The 17,116-nt window shown below is 53.5% G+C and overlaps 2 protein-coding genes across 4 annotated transcripts in view; one reads left to right on the forward strand and one right to left on the reverse strand.

Annotated features, from left to right (window-relative positions):
- Positions 1 to 15,668, forward strand: part of sgce (sarcoglycan, epsilon) — a 99,670-nt gene extending 84,002 nt beyond the window's left edge. For 2 of the 3 annotated variants that reach the window (XM_072447294.1, XM_072447295.1), the window contains 4 exons: positions 12,290 to 12,478; positions 13,957 to 14,000; positions 15,339 to 15,376; positions 15,477 to 15,668. In XM_072447294.1, coding sequence (XP_072303395.1) covers positions 12,290 to 12,478; positions 13,957 to 14,000; positions 15,339 to 15,376; positions 15,477 to 15,527 — 322 coding nt within the window. In that variant the 3' untranslated portion in view covers positions 15,528 to 15,668. The remainder of the gene's footprint in view (positions 1 to 12,289; positions 12,479 to 13,956; positions 14,001 to 15,338; positions 15,377 to 15,476) is intronic. The other variant, XM_072447296.1, reaches the window with a different exon arrangement.
- A 69-nt stretch (positions 15,669 to 15,737) lies between these two features.
- On the reverse strand, positions 15,738 to 16,739 carry LOC140362303 (N-acetylneuraminate (7)9-O-acetyltransferase-like). The gene is made up of 3 exons (XM_072448416.1): positions 16,500 to 16,739; positions 16,206 to 16,304; positions 15,738 to 15,746 (listed from the first exon to the last, which is right to left on the reverse strand). Exons 1-3 carry the CDS (start codon positions 16,737 to 16,739, stop codon positions 15,738 to 15,740), a joined length of 348 nt encoding a protein of 115 aa, XP_072304517.1.
- Between the last annotated feature and the right edge of the window lie 377 nt (positions 16,740 to 17,116).

Below are 17,116 nucleotides of genomic sequence, written 5' to 3' on the forward strand. Positions count from 1 at the left end.
TGCAGGACAGGTCCACTCTGAACAGCTGCAGGACAGGTTCACTCTGAACAGCAGCAGGACAGGTCCACTCTGAACAGCAGCAGGAGTCAGGTCCAGTTTGAACAGCAGCAGGACGGGTCCACTCTGAACAGCAGCAGGAGTCAGGTCCAGTTTGAACAGCAGCAGGAGTCAGGTCCACTCTGCTCAGCTGCAGGACAGGTCCACTCTGAACAGCTTTAGGACAGGTCCACTCTGAACAGCAGCAGGACAGGTCCACTCTAAACAGCAGCAGGACAGGTCCACTTTGAACAGCTGCCTGACAGGTCCACTTTGAACAGCTGCCTGACAGGTCCAGTCTGAACAGCTGCAGGACAGGTCCACTCTGATTAGCTGCAGGACAGGTCCACTTTGAACAGCAGCAGGAGTCAGGTCCATTCTAAACAGCAGCAGGACAGGTCCACTTTGTTCAGCTGCAGGACAGGTCCTCTCTGAACAGCTGCAGGACAGGTCCACTCTGAACAGCAGGAGGAGACATGTCCCCTCTGAACAGCTGCAGGACAGGTCCACTCTGAATAGCAGCAGGACAGGTCCACTCTGAACCGCTGCAGGACAGGTCCACTCTGAACAGCAGCAGGACAGGTCGACTCTGAACAGCAGCAGGAGTCAGGTCCACTCCGAACAGCAGCAGGACAGGTCCACTCTGAACAGCAGCAGGACAGGTCCACTCTGAACAGCTGCAGGACAGGTCCACTCATAACAGCTGCAGGACAGGTCCACTCTGAACCGCTGGAGAACAGGTCCACTCTGAACAGCTGCAGGACAGGTCAACTCTAAACAGCAGCAGGACATGTCCACTTTGAACAGCTGCAGGACAGGTCCTCTCTGGACAGCTGCAGGACAGGTCCACTCTGAACAGCTGCAGGACAGGTCCACTCTGAACAGCAGCAGGACAGGTCCACTCTGAACAGCAGCAGGAGTCAGGTCCACTCTGAACAGCAGCAGGGCAGGTCCACTCTGAACAGTAGCAGGAGTCAGGTCCACTCTGCACAGCTGCAGGACAGGTCCACTCTGAACAGCTTTAGGACAGGTCCACTCTGAACAGCTGCAGGACAGGTCCACTCTGAACCGCTGGATGACAGGTCCACTCTGACAGCTGCAGGACAGGTCCACTCTAAACAGCAGCAGGACAGGTCCACTTTGAACAGCTGCAGGACAGGTCCTCTCTGAACAGCTGCAGGACAGGTCCACTCTGAATCGCTGCAGGACAGGTCCACTCAACAGCTGCAGGACAGGTTCACTCTGAACAGCTGCAGGACAGGTCCACTCTAAACAGCAGCAGGACAGGTCCACTTTGAACAGCTGCTGGACAGTTCCAGTCTGAACAGCTGCAGGACAGGTCCACTCTGAACAGCTGCAGGACAGGTCCACTCTGAACAGCAGCAGGAGTCAGGTCCACTCTGAACAGCTGCAGGACAGGTCCACTCTGAAAAGCAGCAGGACAGGTCCACTCTGAATAGCTGCAGGACAGGTCCACTCTGAACAGCTTTGGGAGAGGTCCACTCTGAACAGCTGCAGGACAGGTCCACTCTGTACAGCTGCAGGACCGGTCCACTCTGAAAAGCAGCAGGACAGGTCCACTCTGAATAGCTGCAGGACAGGTCCACTCTGAAATGCATCAGGACAAGTCTACTCTGAAAAACTGCAGGACAGGTCCACTCTGAACAGCAGCAGGAGACAGGTCCACTCCGAGCAGCAGCAGGAGTCAGGTTCACTCTGAACATTAGCAGGAGTCATATCCACCCTGAACAGCTGCAGGAGTCAGGTCGATTCTGCACAGCTGCAGGACAGGTCCACTCTGAACAGCAGCAGGACAGGTCCACTCTGAATCGCTGCAGAACAGGTCCACTCTGAACAGCAGCAGGGCAGCTCCACTCTGAAGAGCAGCAGGAGTCAGGTCCACTCTGTTCAGCTGCAGGACAGGTCCACTCAGAACAGCAGCAGGACAGGTCCACTCTGAACAGCAGCAGGAGTCAGGTCCACTCTGAACAGCAGCAGGAGACATGTCCCCTCTGAACCGCTGCAGGACAGGTCCACTCTGAACATCAGCAGGACAGATCCACTCTGAACCCCTGCAGGACAGATCCACTCAGAACAGCAGCAGGAGTCAGGTCCACTCTGAACAGCAGCAGGGCAGGTCGGCTCTGAACAGCTGCAGGACAGGTCCACTCTGAACCGCTGGAGGACAGGTCCTCTCTGAACAGCTGGAGGACAGGTCCACTCTGAATAGCAGCAGGACAGGTCCACTTTGAACAACTGCAGGACAGGTCTAGTCTGAACAGCTCCAGGACAGGTCCACTCTGATTAGCTGCAGGACAGGTCCACTCTGAACAGCAGCAGGACAGATCCACTCTGAACAGCAGCAGGACAGGTCCACTCTGAACAGCAGCAGGAGTCAGGTCCACTCTGAACAGCAGCAGGGCAGGTCCACTCTGAACAGCAGCAGGAGTCAGGTCCACTCTGCACAGCTGCAGGACAGGTCCACTCTGAACAGCAGCAGGACAGGTCCACTCTGAACAGCTGCAGGACAGGTCCACTCTGAACAGCTGCAGGACAGGTCCACTCTGAACCGCTGGAGGACAGGTCCACTCTGAACAGCTGCAGGACAGGTCCACTCTGAACAGAAGCAGGAGTAAGGTCCACTCTAAACAGCAGCAGGACAGGTCCACTTTGAACAGCTGCAGGACAGGTCCACTCTGAACAGCAGCAGGACAGGTCCACTCTGAATCGCTGCAGGACAGGTCCACTCTGAACAGAAGCAGGGCAGCTCCACTCTGAAGAGCTGCAGGAGTCAGGTCCACTCTGAACAGCTGCAGGACAGGTCCACTCTGAACCGCTGGAGGACAGGTCCTCTCTGAACAGCTGCAGGACAGCTCCACTCTGAATAGCTACAGGACAGGTCCACTCTGAACAGCAGCAGGACAGGTCCACTCTGAACAGCAGCAGGACAGGTCCTCTCTGACCAGCTGCAGGACAGGTCCACTCTGACCAGCTGCAGGACAGGTCCACTCTGAACAGCAGCAGGAGTCAGGTCCACTCTGCACAGCTGCAGGACAGGGCCACTCTGAACAGCTTCAGGACAGGTCTACTCTGAACAGCAGCAGGACAGGTCCACTCTGAACAGCTGCAGGACAAGTCCACTCACAACAGCTGCAGGACAGGTCCACTCTGAACCGCTGGAGGACAGGTCCACTCTGACTCGCTGCAGGACAGGTCCACTCTGAACCGCTGGAGAACAGGTCCACTCTGAACAGCTGCAGGACAGGTCCACTCTTAACAGCAGCAGGACAGGTTCACTTTGAACAGCTGCAGGACAGGTCCTCTCTTAACAGCAGCAGGACAAGTCCACTTTGAACAGCTTCAGGACAGGTCCACTCTGAACAGCTGCAGGACAGGTCCACTCTGATCAGCTGCAGGACAGGTCCACTCTGAACCGCTGGAGGACAGGTCCACTCTGAACAGCTGCAGGACAGGTCCACTCTAAACAGCAGCAGGACAGGCCCACTTTGAACAGCTGCTGGACGGGTCCTCTCTGAACAGCTGCAGGACAGGTCCACTCTGAATAGCTGCAGGACAGGTCCACTCAGAACAGCAGCAGGAGTCAGGTCCACTCTGAACAGCAGCAGGACAGGTCCACTCTGAACAGCTGCAGGACAGGCCCACTCTGTACAGCTGCAGGACAGGTCCACTCTGTACAGCTGCAGGACAGGTCCACTGTGAACAGCAGCAGGACAGGTCCACTCTGAATAGTTGCAGGACAGGTCCACTCTGAAACGCATCAGGACAGGTCTACTCTGAATAGCTGCAGGACAGGTCCACTCTGAACAGCAGCAGGAGACAGGTCCACTCCGAGCAGCAGCAGGAGTCATGTCCACCCTGAACAGCTGCAGGAGTCAGGTCCACTCAGCACAGCTGCAGGACAGGTCCACTCTGAACAGCAGCAGGACAGGTCCACTCTGAATCGCTGCAGGACAGGTCCACTCTGAACAGCTGCAGGACAGGTCCTCTCTGAACAGCTGCAGGACAGGTCCACTCTGAATCGCTGCAGGAAAGGTCCACTCTGAACAGCTGCAGGACAGGTTCACTCTGAACAGCAGCAGGACAGGTCCACTCTGAACCGCTGGAAGACAGGTCCACTCTGAACAGCTGCAGGACAGGTCCACTCTGAACCGCTGGAGGACAGGTCCACTCTAAACAGCAGCAGGACAGGTCCACTTTGAACAGCTGCTGGACAGGTCCAGTCTGAACAGCTGCAGGACAGGTCCACTCTGAACAGCTGCAGGACAGGTCCACTCTGAACAGAAGCAGGAGTCAGGTCCACTCTAAACAGCAGCAGGACAGGTCCACTTTGAACAGCTGCTGGACAGGTCCAGTCTGAACAGCTGCAGGACAGGTCCACTCTGAACAGCTGCAGGACATGTCCACTCTGAACAGAAGCAGGAGTCAGGTCCACTCTAAACAGCAGCAGGACAGGTCCACTTTGAACAGCTGCAGGACAGGTCCACTCTGAACAGCAGCAGGACAGGTCCACTCTGAATCGCTGCAGGACAGGTCCACTTTGAACAGCAGCAGGGCAGCTCCACTCTGAAGAGCAGCAGGAGTCAGGTCCACTCTGAACAGCTTCAGGACAGGTCCACTCTGAACAGCTGCAGGACAAGTCCACTCACAACAGCTGCAGGACAGGTCCACTCTGAACCGCTGGAGGACAGGTCCACTCTGAATCGCTGCAGGACAGGTCTACTCTGAACAGCTGCAGGACAGGTCCACTCTGTACAGCAGCAGGACAGGTCCTCTCTGAACAGCTGCAAGACAGGTCCACTCATAACAGCTGCAGGACAGGTCCACTCTGAACCGCTGGAGAACAGGTCCACTCTGAACAGCTGCAGGACAGGTCCACTCTTAACAGCAGCAGGACAGGTCCACTTTGAACAGCTGCAGGACAGGTCCTCTCTGAACAGCTGCAAGACAGGTCCACTCTTAACAGCAGCAGGACAGGTCCACTCTGCATAGCTGCAGGACAGGTCCACTCTGCACAGCTTTAGGACAGGTCCACTCTGAACAGCTTTAGGACAGGTCCACTCTGAACAGCTGCAGGACAGGTCCACGCTGAACAGCTGCAGGACAGGTCCACTCTGAACAGCTGCAGGACAGGTCCACTCTGAACCGCTGGAGGACAGGTCCACTCTAAACAGCAGCAGGACAGGCCCACTTTGAACAGCTGCTGGACATGTCCTCTCTGAACAGCTGCAGGACAGGTCCACTCTGAATAGCTGCAGGACAGGTCCATTCTGAACAGCAGCAGGAGTCAGGTCCACTCCGAACAGCAGCAGGACAGGTCCACTCTGAACAGCTTTAGGAGAGGTCCACTCTGAACAGCAGCAGGACAGGTCCACTCTGAACAGCTGCAGGACAGGTCCACTCTGAAACGCATCAGGACAGGTCTACTCTGAATAGCTGCAGGACAGGTCCACTCTGAACAGCAGCAGGAGACAGGTCCACTCCGATCAGCAGCAGGAGTCATGTCCACCCTGATCAGCTGCAGGAGTCAGGTCCACTCTGCCCAGCTGCAGGACAGGTCTAGTCCGAACAGCTGCAGAACAGGTCGACTCTGAACAGCTGCAGGACAGGTCCACTCTGAACAGCAGCAGGACAGGTCCACTCTGAATCGCTGCAGGACAGGTCCACTCTGAACAGCAGCAGGGCAGCTCCACTCTGAAGAGCAGCAGGAGTCAGGTCCACTCTGCACAGCTGCAGGACAGGTCCACTCAGAACAGCAGCAGGACAGGTCCACTCTGAACAGCAGCAGGAGTCAGGTCCACTCTGAACAGCAGCAGGACAGGTCCACTCTGAACAGCTGCAGGACAGGTCCACTCTGAACAGCTGCAGGACAGGTCCACTCTGAACCGCTGGAGGACAGGTCCTCTCTGCACAGCTGCAGGACAGGTCCACTCTGAATAGCAGCAGGACAGATCCACTTTGAACAGCTGCAGGACAGGTCCACTCTGAACAGCAGCAGTACAGGTCCTCTCTGAACAGCTGCAGGACAGGTCCACTCTGATTCGCAGCAGGACAGGTCCACTCTGAACAGCAGCAGGAGTCAGGTCCACTCTGCACAGCTGCAGGACAGGTCCACTCTGAACAGCTTCAGGACAGGTCCACTCATAACAGCAGCAGGACAGGTCCACTCTAAACAGCTGCAGGACAAGTCAACTCATAACAGCTGAGGGACAGGTCCACTCTGAACCGCTGGAGGACAGGTCCACTCTGAATCGCTGCAGGACAGTTCCACTCTGAACAGCTGCAGGACAGGTCCACTCTGAACAGAAGCAGGACAGGTCTACTCTGAATAGCAATAGGAGTCAGGTCCACTCTGAACAGCTTCAGGACAGGTCCACTCTGAACAGCAGCAGGACATGTCCACTTTGAACAGCTGCAGGACAGGTCCTCTCTGGACAGCTGCAGGACAGGTCCACTCTGAATCGCTGCAGGACAGGTCCACTCTGAACAGCAGCAGGACAGGTCCACTCTGAACAGCAGCAGGAGTCAGGTCCACTCTGAACAGCAGCAGGGCAGGTCCACTCTGAACAGTAGCAGGAGTCAGGTCCACTCTGCACAGCTGCAGGACAGGTCCACTCTGAACAGCTTTAGGACAGGTCCACTCTGAACAGCTGCAGGACAGGTCCACTCATAACAGCTGCAGGACAGGTCCACTCTGAACCGCTGGAGGACAGGTCCACTCTGACAGCTGCAGGACAGGTCCACTCTAAACAGCAGCAGGACAGGTCCACTTTGAACAGCTGCAGGACAGGTCCTCTCTGAACAGCTGCAGGACAGGTCCACTCTGAATCGCTGCAGGACAGGTCCACTCTGAACAGCTGCAGGACAGGTTCACTCTGAACAGCAGCAGGACAGGTCCACTCTGAACAGCAGCAGGAGTCAGGTCCAGTTTGAACAGCAGCAGGACGGGTCCACTCTGAACAGCAGCAGGAGTCAGGTCCAGTTTGAACAGCAGCAGGAGTCAGGTCCACTCTGCTCAGCTGCAGGACAGGTCCACTCTGAACAGCTTTAGGACAGGTCCACTCTGAACAGCAGCAGGACAGGTCCACTCTAAACAGCAGCAGGACAGGTCCACTTTGAACAGCTGCCTGACAGGTCCACTTTGAACAGCTGCCTGACAGGTCCAGTCTGAACAGCTGCAGGACAGGTCCACTCTGATTAGCTGCAGGACAGGTCCACTTTGAACAGCAGCAGGAGTCAGGTCCATTCTAAACAGCAGCAGGACAGGTCCACTTTGTTCAGCTGCAGGACAGGTCCTCTCTGAACAGCTGCAGGACAGGTCCACTCTGAACAGCAGGAGGAGACATGTCCCCTCTGAACAGCTGCAGGACAGGTCCACTCTGAATAGCAGCAGGACAGGTCCACTCTGAACCGCTGCAGGACAGGTCCACTCTGAACAGCAGCAGGACAGGTCGACTCTGAACAGCAGCAGGAGTCAGGTCCACTCCGAACAGCAGCAGGACAGGTCCACTCTGAACAGCAGCAGGACAGGTCCACTCTGAACAGCTGCAGGACAGGTCCACTCATAACAGCTGCAGGACAGGTCCACTCTGAACCGCTGGAGAACAGGTCCACTCTGAACAGCTGCAGGACAGGTCAACTCTAAACAGCAGCAGGACATGTCCACTTTGAACAGCTGCAGGACAGGTCCTCTCTGGACAGCTGCAGGACAGGTCCACTCTGAACAGCTGCAGGACAGGTCCACTCTGAACAGCAGCAGGACAGGTCCACTCTGAACAGCAGCAGGAGTCAGGTCCACTCTGAACAGCAGCAGGGCAGGTCCACTCTGAACAGTAGCAGGAGTCAGGTCCACTCTGCACAGCTGCAGGACAGGTCCACTCTGAACAGCTTTAGGACAGGTCCACTCTGAACAGCTGCAGGACAGGTCCACTCTGAACCGCTGGATGACAGGTCCACTCTGACAGCTGCAGGACAGGTCCACTCTAAACAGCAGCAGGACAGGTCCACTTTGAACAGCTGCAGGACAGGTCCTCTCTGAACAGCTGCAGGACAGGTCCACTCTGAATCGCTGCAGGACAGGTCCACTCAACAGCTGCAGGACAGGTTCACTCTGAACAGCAGCAGGACAGGTCCACTCTGAACAGCAGCAGGAGTCAGGTCCAGTTTGAACAGCAGCAGGGCAGGTCCACTCTGAAAAGCAGCAGGAGTCAGGTCCACTCTGCTCAGCTGCAGGACAGGTCCACTCTGAACAGCTTTAGGACAGGTCCACTCTAAACAGCAGCAGGACAGGTCCACTTTGAACAGCTGCCTGACAGGTCCATTCTAAACAGCTGCCTGACAGGTCCACTTTGTTCAGCTGCAGGACAGGTCCTCTCTGAACAGCTGCAGGACAGGTCCACACTGAACAGCAGGAGGAGACATGTCCCCTCTGAACAGCTGCAGAACAGGTCCACTCTGAATAGCAGCAGGACAGGTCCACTCTGAACCGCTGCAGGACAGGTCCACTCTGAACAGCAGCAGGACAGGTCGACTCTGAACAGCAGCAGGAGTCAGGTCCACTCCGAACAGCAGCAGGACAGGTCCACTCTGAACAGCAGCAGGACAGGTCCACTCTGAACAGCTGCAGGACAGGTCCACTCTGAATAGCTGCAGGACAGGTCCACTCAGAACAGCAGCAGGACAGGTCCAGTCTGAACAGCAGCAGGAGTCAGGTCCACTCCGAACAGCAGCAGGACAGGACCACTCTGAACAGCTGCAGGACAGGTCCACTCTGAACAGCAGCAGGAGACAGGTCCACTCCGAGCAGCAGCAGGAGTCAGGTCCATTCTGGACAGCTGCAGGACAGGTCCAGTCCTGCAGCTGCAGGACAGGTCCACTCTGAACAGCAGCAGGAGACATGTCCCCTCTGAACAGCTGCAGGACAGGTCCACTCTGAACAGCAGCAGGACAGGTCCACTCTGAACCGCTGCAGGACAGGTCCACTCTGAATAGCTGTAGGCCAGGTCCACTCAGAACAGCAGCAGGACAGGTCCACTCTGAACAGCAGCAGGACAGGTCCACTCTGAATAGCTGCAGGACAGGTCCACTCTGAACAGCAGCAGGAGACAGGTCCACTCCGAGCAGCAGCAGGAGTCAGGTCCACTCTGAACATTAGCAGGAGTCATGTCCACCCTGAACAGCTGCAGGAGTCAGGTCCATTCTGGACAGCTGCAGGACAGGTCCAGTCCTGCAGCTGCAGGACTGGTCCACTCTGAACAGCTTCAGGACAGGTCAACTCTGAACAGCAGCAGGAGACATGTCCCCTCTGAACAGCTGCAGGACAGGTCCACTCTGAACAGCAGCAGGACAGGTCCACTCTGAACCGCTGCAGGACAGGTCCACTCTGAACAGCTGTAGGCCAGGTCCACTTAGAACAGCAGCAGGACAGGTCCACTCTGAACAGCAGCAGGACAGGTCCACTCTGAACAGCTGCAGGACAGCTCCACTCTGAACAGCTGCAGGACAGGTCCACTCTGAACAGCAGCAGGACAGGTCCACTCTGAACAGCTGCAGGACAGGTCCACTCTGAACAGCAGCAGGAGACAGGTCCACTCCGAGCAGCAGCAGGAGTCAGGTCCACTCTGAACAGCAGCAGGAGTCAGGTCCACTCTGAACAGCAGCAGGACAGGTCCACTCTGAACAGCTGCATTACAGGTCCACTCTGAACAGCAGCAGGACAAGTCCACTCTGAAAGGCTGCAGGACAGGTCCACTCTGAACAGCTGCAGGACAGGTCCACTCTGAACAGCAGCAGGACAGGTCCACTCTGAACAGCAGCAGGACAGGTCCACTCTGAACAGCTGCAGGACAGGTCCACTCTGAACAGCAGCAGGAGACAGGTCCACTCCGAGCAGCAGCAGGAGTCATGTCCACTCTGAACAGCAGCAGGAGTCAGGTCCACTCTGAACAGCAGCAGGACAGGTCCACTCTGAACAGCTGCATTACAGGTCCACTCTGAACAGCAGCAGGACAAGTCCACTCTGAAAGGCTGCAGGACAGGTCCACTCTGAACAGCTGCAGGACAGGTCCACTCTGAACAGCAGCAGGACAGGTCCACTCTGAACAGCTGCTGGACAGGTCCACTCTGAACAGCAGCAGGACAGGTCCACTCTGATTAGCTGCAGGACAGGTCCACTCTGATTAGCTGCAGGACAGGTCCACTCAGAACAGCAGCAGGACAGGTCCACTCTGAACAGCAGCAGGACAGGTCCACTCTGATTAGCTGCAGGGCAGGTCCACTCTGAACAGCTGCAGGACAGGTCCACTCTGAACAGCAGCAGGAGACAGGTCCACTCCGAGCAGCAGCAGGAGTCAGGTCCACTCTGAACATTAGCAGGAGTCATGTCCACCCTGAACAGCTGCAGGAGTCAGGTCCATTCTGCACAGCTGCAGGACAGGTCCAGTCCGAACTGCTGCAGGACAGGTCCACTCTGAACAGCTGCAGGACAGGTCCACTCTGAACAGCAGCAGGAGACATGTCCCCTCTGGACAGCTGCAGGACAGGTCCACTCTGAACAGCAGCAGGACAGGTCCACTCTGAACAGCAGCAGGACAGGTCCACTCTGAACCGCTGCAGGACAGGTCCACTCTGCTAAGCTGCAGGACAGGTCCACTCAGAACAGCAGCAGGACAGGTCCACTCTGAATAGCTGCAGGACAGGTCCACTCTGATTAGCTGCAGGACAGGTCCACTCTGAACAGCAGCAGGACAGGTCCACTCTGAACAGCTGCTGGACAGGTCCACTCTGAACAGCAGCAGGACAGGTCCACTCTGAACAGCTGCAGGACAGGTCCACTCTGAACAGCAGCAGGAGACAGGTCCACTCCGAGCAGCAGCAGGAGTCAGGTCCACTATATGTCAGAGTGGACCTTTCTCCTGCAGCTGTTCAGAGTGGATCTGTCTCCTGCTGCTGTTCAGTTCTCTCGTGTGTAGATCTCTGTGTTGTACCAGGAGGAGCTTTTCGGCCTCTGCTAGTGTTTTGAGTATGTGTTTCTTTAGAGTAGACGGAAAGGCGAAACCGTTGCCGCAGTTGCATCCGCTTGAATTCCTCAAAGTCACAGCAAAACTCGCTCATTGTGGATGAATACATCCGGCACAGCCTGAGTGAAACACCCTTGTGCCGTTGTAGTGGAGGTCACTCTTGAGCCTTGCAGCACAACACAATCCTTAACTCTGTGATTTAGGAACCATAGTCCACCACTCGCTCGAGAGTGACGTCCCTCTGCCCGTCTTCTGTGGACCGCTCTGTGGACAAGCGCTCACAGCCCCCTGAGGCTGGTAGTGGACAAGCTGTTGCTGCTATTGCTGTTTTTTCACAGATGTTACTATTTATCAATTTAGATTGTGTAGATGTCGAAGGTTTCTTTCATTTGGATGTTTTTGTGGGATTAGAAGTCCCTTAAAACATCTTGCTTTTTTATTTTGGGATTTTTGCAAGAGATAATGTGGTATAAAAATGGAAATCTGCTGCTTTCAATTATGACTTGTCACTATGAAGAGGCCTTTCAGTTTTGCAGTTTTGAACATGAAGTCAATGGACCAGTTATGAAACCGTTTTAGTTTAATATTGCACTTTATGATGAACAAAATATGAATAGATGATCTTTGCATGTTAAATACCAGTGGTCTGTATATACTATACATTTAAAACCTACATATTGCTATATGTATATATAGTTATTAAATGAAATTTTTACTGTAATAGGATTATAATAAATGATCATGGCCACCAGCCTGAATAATCCCAAACATGGCACCAAGAACAGAAAGAATGTGATTATGATTTTTGAAGTTATGAAGTTTAATGTGTCTAAACATTGTTAAAAACAATTAAAAAAAAATAAACAAAGTGAAGAAGATTAGTAAATCTTAAATTGAGAGTATTATTTTTAGTATGATTTCAATTTTTACATGGCGAGGCATAAATATCATTGGATTATGTTCCAGAAATGTACTTTTCCCAATCAAGAAAAGTAATAATGATAATGTAATTCAATTGATTCAGTTATACACTGCAAAAGTATGGTAATCAAGATTACTTGAATTAAGAAAATGTAAATGATTTTGTTTTATGACCTATAACTAAAATGACCAATCAACTTTTGACCTGTGCTGAATTTACTTGTGATTGAGGAAAGTGGCTTCTTCTCGTCTTCTGAACACAAAGTTGCTCTTGCTTGTGTCTGTTTGTGCCGCAGGATCCAGCTGGTGCAGCACAGTTCCATCCAGAAGTCGTCCAAGGAGCTGCGGAGCCTGTCCAAGAACCGTGAGATCTCATGGCCGCTGTCCACTCTGCCCGTGTTCAACCCTGTGAGCGGAGAGGTGGTGCCGCCCCTGCACCCGGACAGCTACGAGACCACCAGCATGCCCCTGATGCAGGCGCAGACGTAAGACCACCAGCATGCCCCTGATGCAGACGTAAGACCACCAGCATGCCCCTGATGCAGGTGCAGACGTAAGACCACCAGCATGCCCCTGATGCAGGTGCAGACGTAAGACCACCAGCATGCCCCTGATGCAGGTGCAGACGTAAGACCACCAGCATGCCCCTGATGCAGGTGCAGACGTAAGACCACCAGCATGCCCCTGATGCAGACGTAGACCACCAGCATGCCCCTGATGCAGACGTAAGCCCACCAGCATGCCCCTGATGCAGGTGCAGACGTAAGACCACCAGCATGCCCCTGATGCAGGTGCAGACGTAAGACCACCAGCATGCCCCTGATGCAGGCGCAGACGTAAGACCACCAGCATGCCCCTGATGCAGACGTAAGCCCACCAGCATGCCCCTGATGCAGGTGCAGACGTAAGACCACCAGCATGCCCCTGATGCAGACGTAAGCCCACCAGCATGCCCCTGATGCAGACGTAAGACCACCAGCATGCCCCTGATGCAGGTGCAGACGTAAGACCACCAGCATGCCCCTGATGCAGACGTAGACCACCAGCATGCCCCTGATGCAGACGTAAGCCCACCAGCATGCCCCTGATGCAGGTGCAGACGTAAGACCACCAGCATGCCCCTGATGCAGGTGCAGACGTAAGACCACCAGCATGCCCCTGATGCAGGCGCAGACGTAAGACCACCAGCATGCCCCTGATGCAGACGTAAGCCCACCAGCATGCCCCTGATGCAGGTGCAGACGTAAGACCACCAGCATGCCCCTGATGCAGACGTAAGCCCACCAGCATGCCCCTGATGCAGACGTAAGACCACCAGCATGCCCCTGATGCAGACGTAAGCCCACCAGCATGCCCCTGATGCAGGCGCAGACGTAAGACCACCAGCATGCCCCTGATGCAGACGTAGACCACCAGCATGCCCCTGATGCAGACGTAAGCCCACCAGCATGCCCCTGATGCAGACGTAAGACCACCAGCATGCCCCTGATGCAGACGTAAGCCCACCAGCATGCCCCTGATGCAGGCGCAGACGTAAGACCACCAGCATGCCCCTGATGCAGACGTAAGACCACCAGCATGCCCCTGATGCAGGCGCAGACGTAAGCCGCTCTCTGCTCAGCAGCAGCGCCGAACAGAACAGCCTGAAATCTTCAGCTTATATTTCATCAGAGCTCAAGGTTATGGCTGGTATTGTTAATAGGTTGTGTTCATCTTTCAGATGGAGGGGAGGGGCCTATGTAATAATAGAAAAAAAAATACCATGGTCTCGTCCCTTCTTCTTAGCTCTTGTCGTCTGGGATTTTGAGGGTTGCTCTGACCATTTTTGCACCTTCCAAGCGGGTGTGTGTGTGTGTGTCTGTGTCTGTGTCTGTGTCTGTGTCTGTGTCTGTGCGTGCGGCGGGTGCGGCAGGTGCGGGGGTGTGTGTGGAGCCTGTTCTGAAGCCCTCTCTCACTGTCTCAGGAACCTGCAGAACCAGATCACCATCCCTCAGCAGCGTCCTTCAGGTTGGTCTCTTTCTCTGGGCTGCTTGAGTTCTAATGCTCCTCGTGCATGAACATGACACACACAGTGACACACACAGTGACACACACAGTGACACACACAGTGACACACACAGTGACACACACAGTGACACACACAGTGACACACAGGTGTTGAATTGATTTTTAAGTTTATAGTGTTTTTTATAATGTTTTTGAGCTGCTGAACAATCCGAACCCAAGAGGTGAACTCACAAAATGCCATTGACTTTACACACACCATTCATCTATGTACATGTACATACATGTACATTCATGTACATGTATGTACATGTATGTACATGTACATACATGTACATATATACATGAATGTACATGTATGTACATGTATGTACATGTAAGATAAGATAAGATAAGATATTCCTTTATTGTCCCACATGGGGAAATTTCATTGGTGCAACGCAGGTAGATACAGAGGTAGATCCAGAAGAACAGATCACTTATAGGAAGTCTGAAAAACACTTTCAGTAGAAGATCTCCTATAAATAAATAAAAACTCCCATAGACAAATAAATAAATAAATAAATACCATTGCATGTGATCACGACAGTAATTGCACATGAATTTCACAGTAATTGCACATATGACAGAATTGCACATCAGTATTAGGTTAGGTCAGTATTGCGCCGGGATAACGTGACGATCTCCGGGTAAGACGACTGTTCTCCGCAGTTTCATGAGTTCCTCCTTTGTGGAAACGCGGTACGAGCCGGCCGGGGGGCGGGGCCGGAGCCGGGAGGCGGGGCCGGGGGGCGGGGCCGGAGCCGGGGGGCGGGGCCGGAGCCGGGGGGCGGGGCCGGGGGGCGGGGCCGGGGGACTCAGAGCCAAGACACATCGCAACGACACGACGAAAACACTCAATCCAGCCGAATAAAGTCAAAACAAGTTAATTTAAAGCGATTCCAGTGCGTGTCCCGATCGTTGGTGAAGTTCCTCTTTCATATAAACGTGTATATAAACGTGTATATAAACGTGTATATAAACGTGTACCGACGACACGCCGTACTTTAGCGCGGCCGGAGGGCGCGGGGGGCGGAGCTAGCTCACGTCACAACAACACAACGAACGCAACGAAAAACGCTCAAATCCAGCCGAAAAATGTACATACATGTACATTCATGTACATGTATGTACATGTATGTACATGTACATACAAGTACATTCATGTATATATGTATATGTATGTATATATGTATATGTACATGTATGTATATATGTATATGTACATGTATGGTCCTGCGCCCACTGCTGGGCTCGGGTCATTCCTGCACTAACCCCTGCTCTCTTTTACTGCTGCTCAAGGAGACACTTATGTCATGTCCACTTTCCGGAGGCTGGAGGTAAGTGCACAAGTCTGCAGAGTCTGCACAGTCTGCAGTGTCTGCAGTGTCTGCACAGTCTGCACAGTGTGGGGTGTTCATGGACCTGTGTCTGTTTCAGGTAAATGGTATTCCTGAGGAGAGGAAGGTGGCAGAAGCTCTAGACCTCTGAGGATCCTCCACCACTGCAGCCTTTACAACATTTCCACATCTCCTTTTGGAACGTGTCCATGTGTGTACGACGATGCCATAACTGAATCATGCTTCATCTGTATTTGTAAATAATAAGTGTCTTGTTAATAAAAAGTTTAAAAAGTTTTCCTTTTTACATTTTAATATAATTAGAATACATTCCCAGCAGTAAGTCAGTGTGTTTTGGACTTCACCAGTTCTGTTTTTAAGGACAGAATTTCTAGGCACAGTCAGGGGTGGCAGGGTGTGGTCAGGGGTGGCAGGGTGTGGTCAGGGGTGGCAGGGTGTGGTCAGGGGTGGCAGGATGTGGTCTGGGGTGGCAGGGTGTGGTCAGGGGTGGTAAGGTGTGGTCAGTGGTGGCAGCATGTGGTCAGGGTGCGGTCAGGGGTGGCAGGGTGTGGTTTGGGGTGGCAGAATCACCAGCACCAGCACCACCAGCATGTGCATGTGGTGCTGCTGGTGCTGTTGCGAGTAGACCGGGAGGAACTGAGACACAGCGTGAACACAGCGTGAACACAGAGTGAACACAGAGTGAACACAGCGTGAACACAGAGTGAACACAGAGTGAACACAGAGTGAACACAGAGTGAACACAGAGTGAACACAGAGTGAACACAGAGTGAACACAGAGTGAACACAGAGTGAACACAGAGTGAACAGGACTCACAGCACTGGCTCCTGAAATATGATAGATGAGAATGACCAACTGCATCCAGCCCTTCCACTCATCCGTCTGCTCCCTGTTCAGCACCCGGGTCTGGAACACACAGCAGCACCCATGAGGAGGGTGTCACAGCAGCACCCATGAGGAGGGTGTCACAGCAGCACCCATGAGGAGGGTGTCACAGCAGCACCCATGAGGAGGGTGTCACAGCAGCACTCATGAGGAGGGTGTCACAGCAGCACCCATGAGGAGGGTGTCATGTCAAAGTGCAGGGCGGGCGTGGCTCACCTCTTTGGTGCTCTCGCAGCAGAACAGGCCCAGCACAAACACATTGATGAGAGGGATGAAGAAGGCCGAGTGGCTGTAGTGTTTCTGTTCCTTCATAAACACATCTGCTCTGTCACACAGGTAGAAGTAGACCATGATGAGCCCCATTCTGCACAGGGCCCCGCACACAGCCTCGGCCCCCAGGGGCCCAGCTGCTGTTGCAGCTGGCAAAAAGTCTGGGGAATACAGACTTTTTGCCATGATTTACCACAAATTTGAAAAATAATCTGGTAAATTACAGCAAAAAATCCATATTCTCCATAATGCATTGCTTCTAACTAATCCAGTACTGAAGCAGAATTAAACTAGGTCTAGCCTAGTACCAGGTCTGAACCAGGACTAACTCGGAATTATACCAGTAAAAGATTAATATTATTTTTTTCATACATATTTGGAAAATGCGTTGTGGGCCATATTACAGTTTTTGGAGGGCCTGTTTTGGCCCCCAGGCCTAATGTTGATTAGCCCTGTGTTAGAGGTTTAAAAATCATTAAGCGCAAGGCCATTTTTTATTTTGTTTTGCTCGGAAATTAAAGCCAATATTATTATTTTACAAGAGACACATTCCAACAAGGACG

Source organism: Eucyclogobius newberryi, unplaced genomic scaffold, assembly GCF_026437365.1.
Source record: "Eucyclogobius newberryi isolate DKJ021-1_F unplaced genomic scaffold, fEucNew1.0.hap1 SCAF_16, whole genome shotgun sequence".
Classification (NCBI taxonomy): Eukaryota; Metazoa; Chordata; class Actinopteri; order Gobiiformes; family Gobiidae; genus Eucyclogobius; species Eucyclogobius newberryi.

Excerpts from the sequence above, each read along its gene's own strand:
- LOC140362303 (XM_072448416.1), bottom strand. The coding sequence starts at position 16,739 with ATGGCAAAAAGTCTGTATTCCCCAGACTTTTTGCCAGCTGCAACAGCA. Across the intron at positions 16,305-16,499 it reads GCTGCGAGAGCACCAAAGAG|ACCCGGGTGCTGAACAGGGA; the intron begins GTGAGCCACGCC and ends TGTGTGTTCCAG.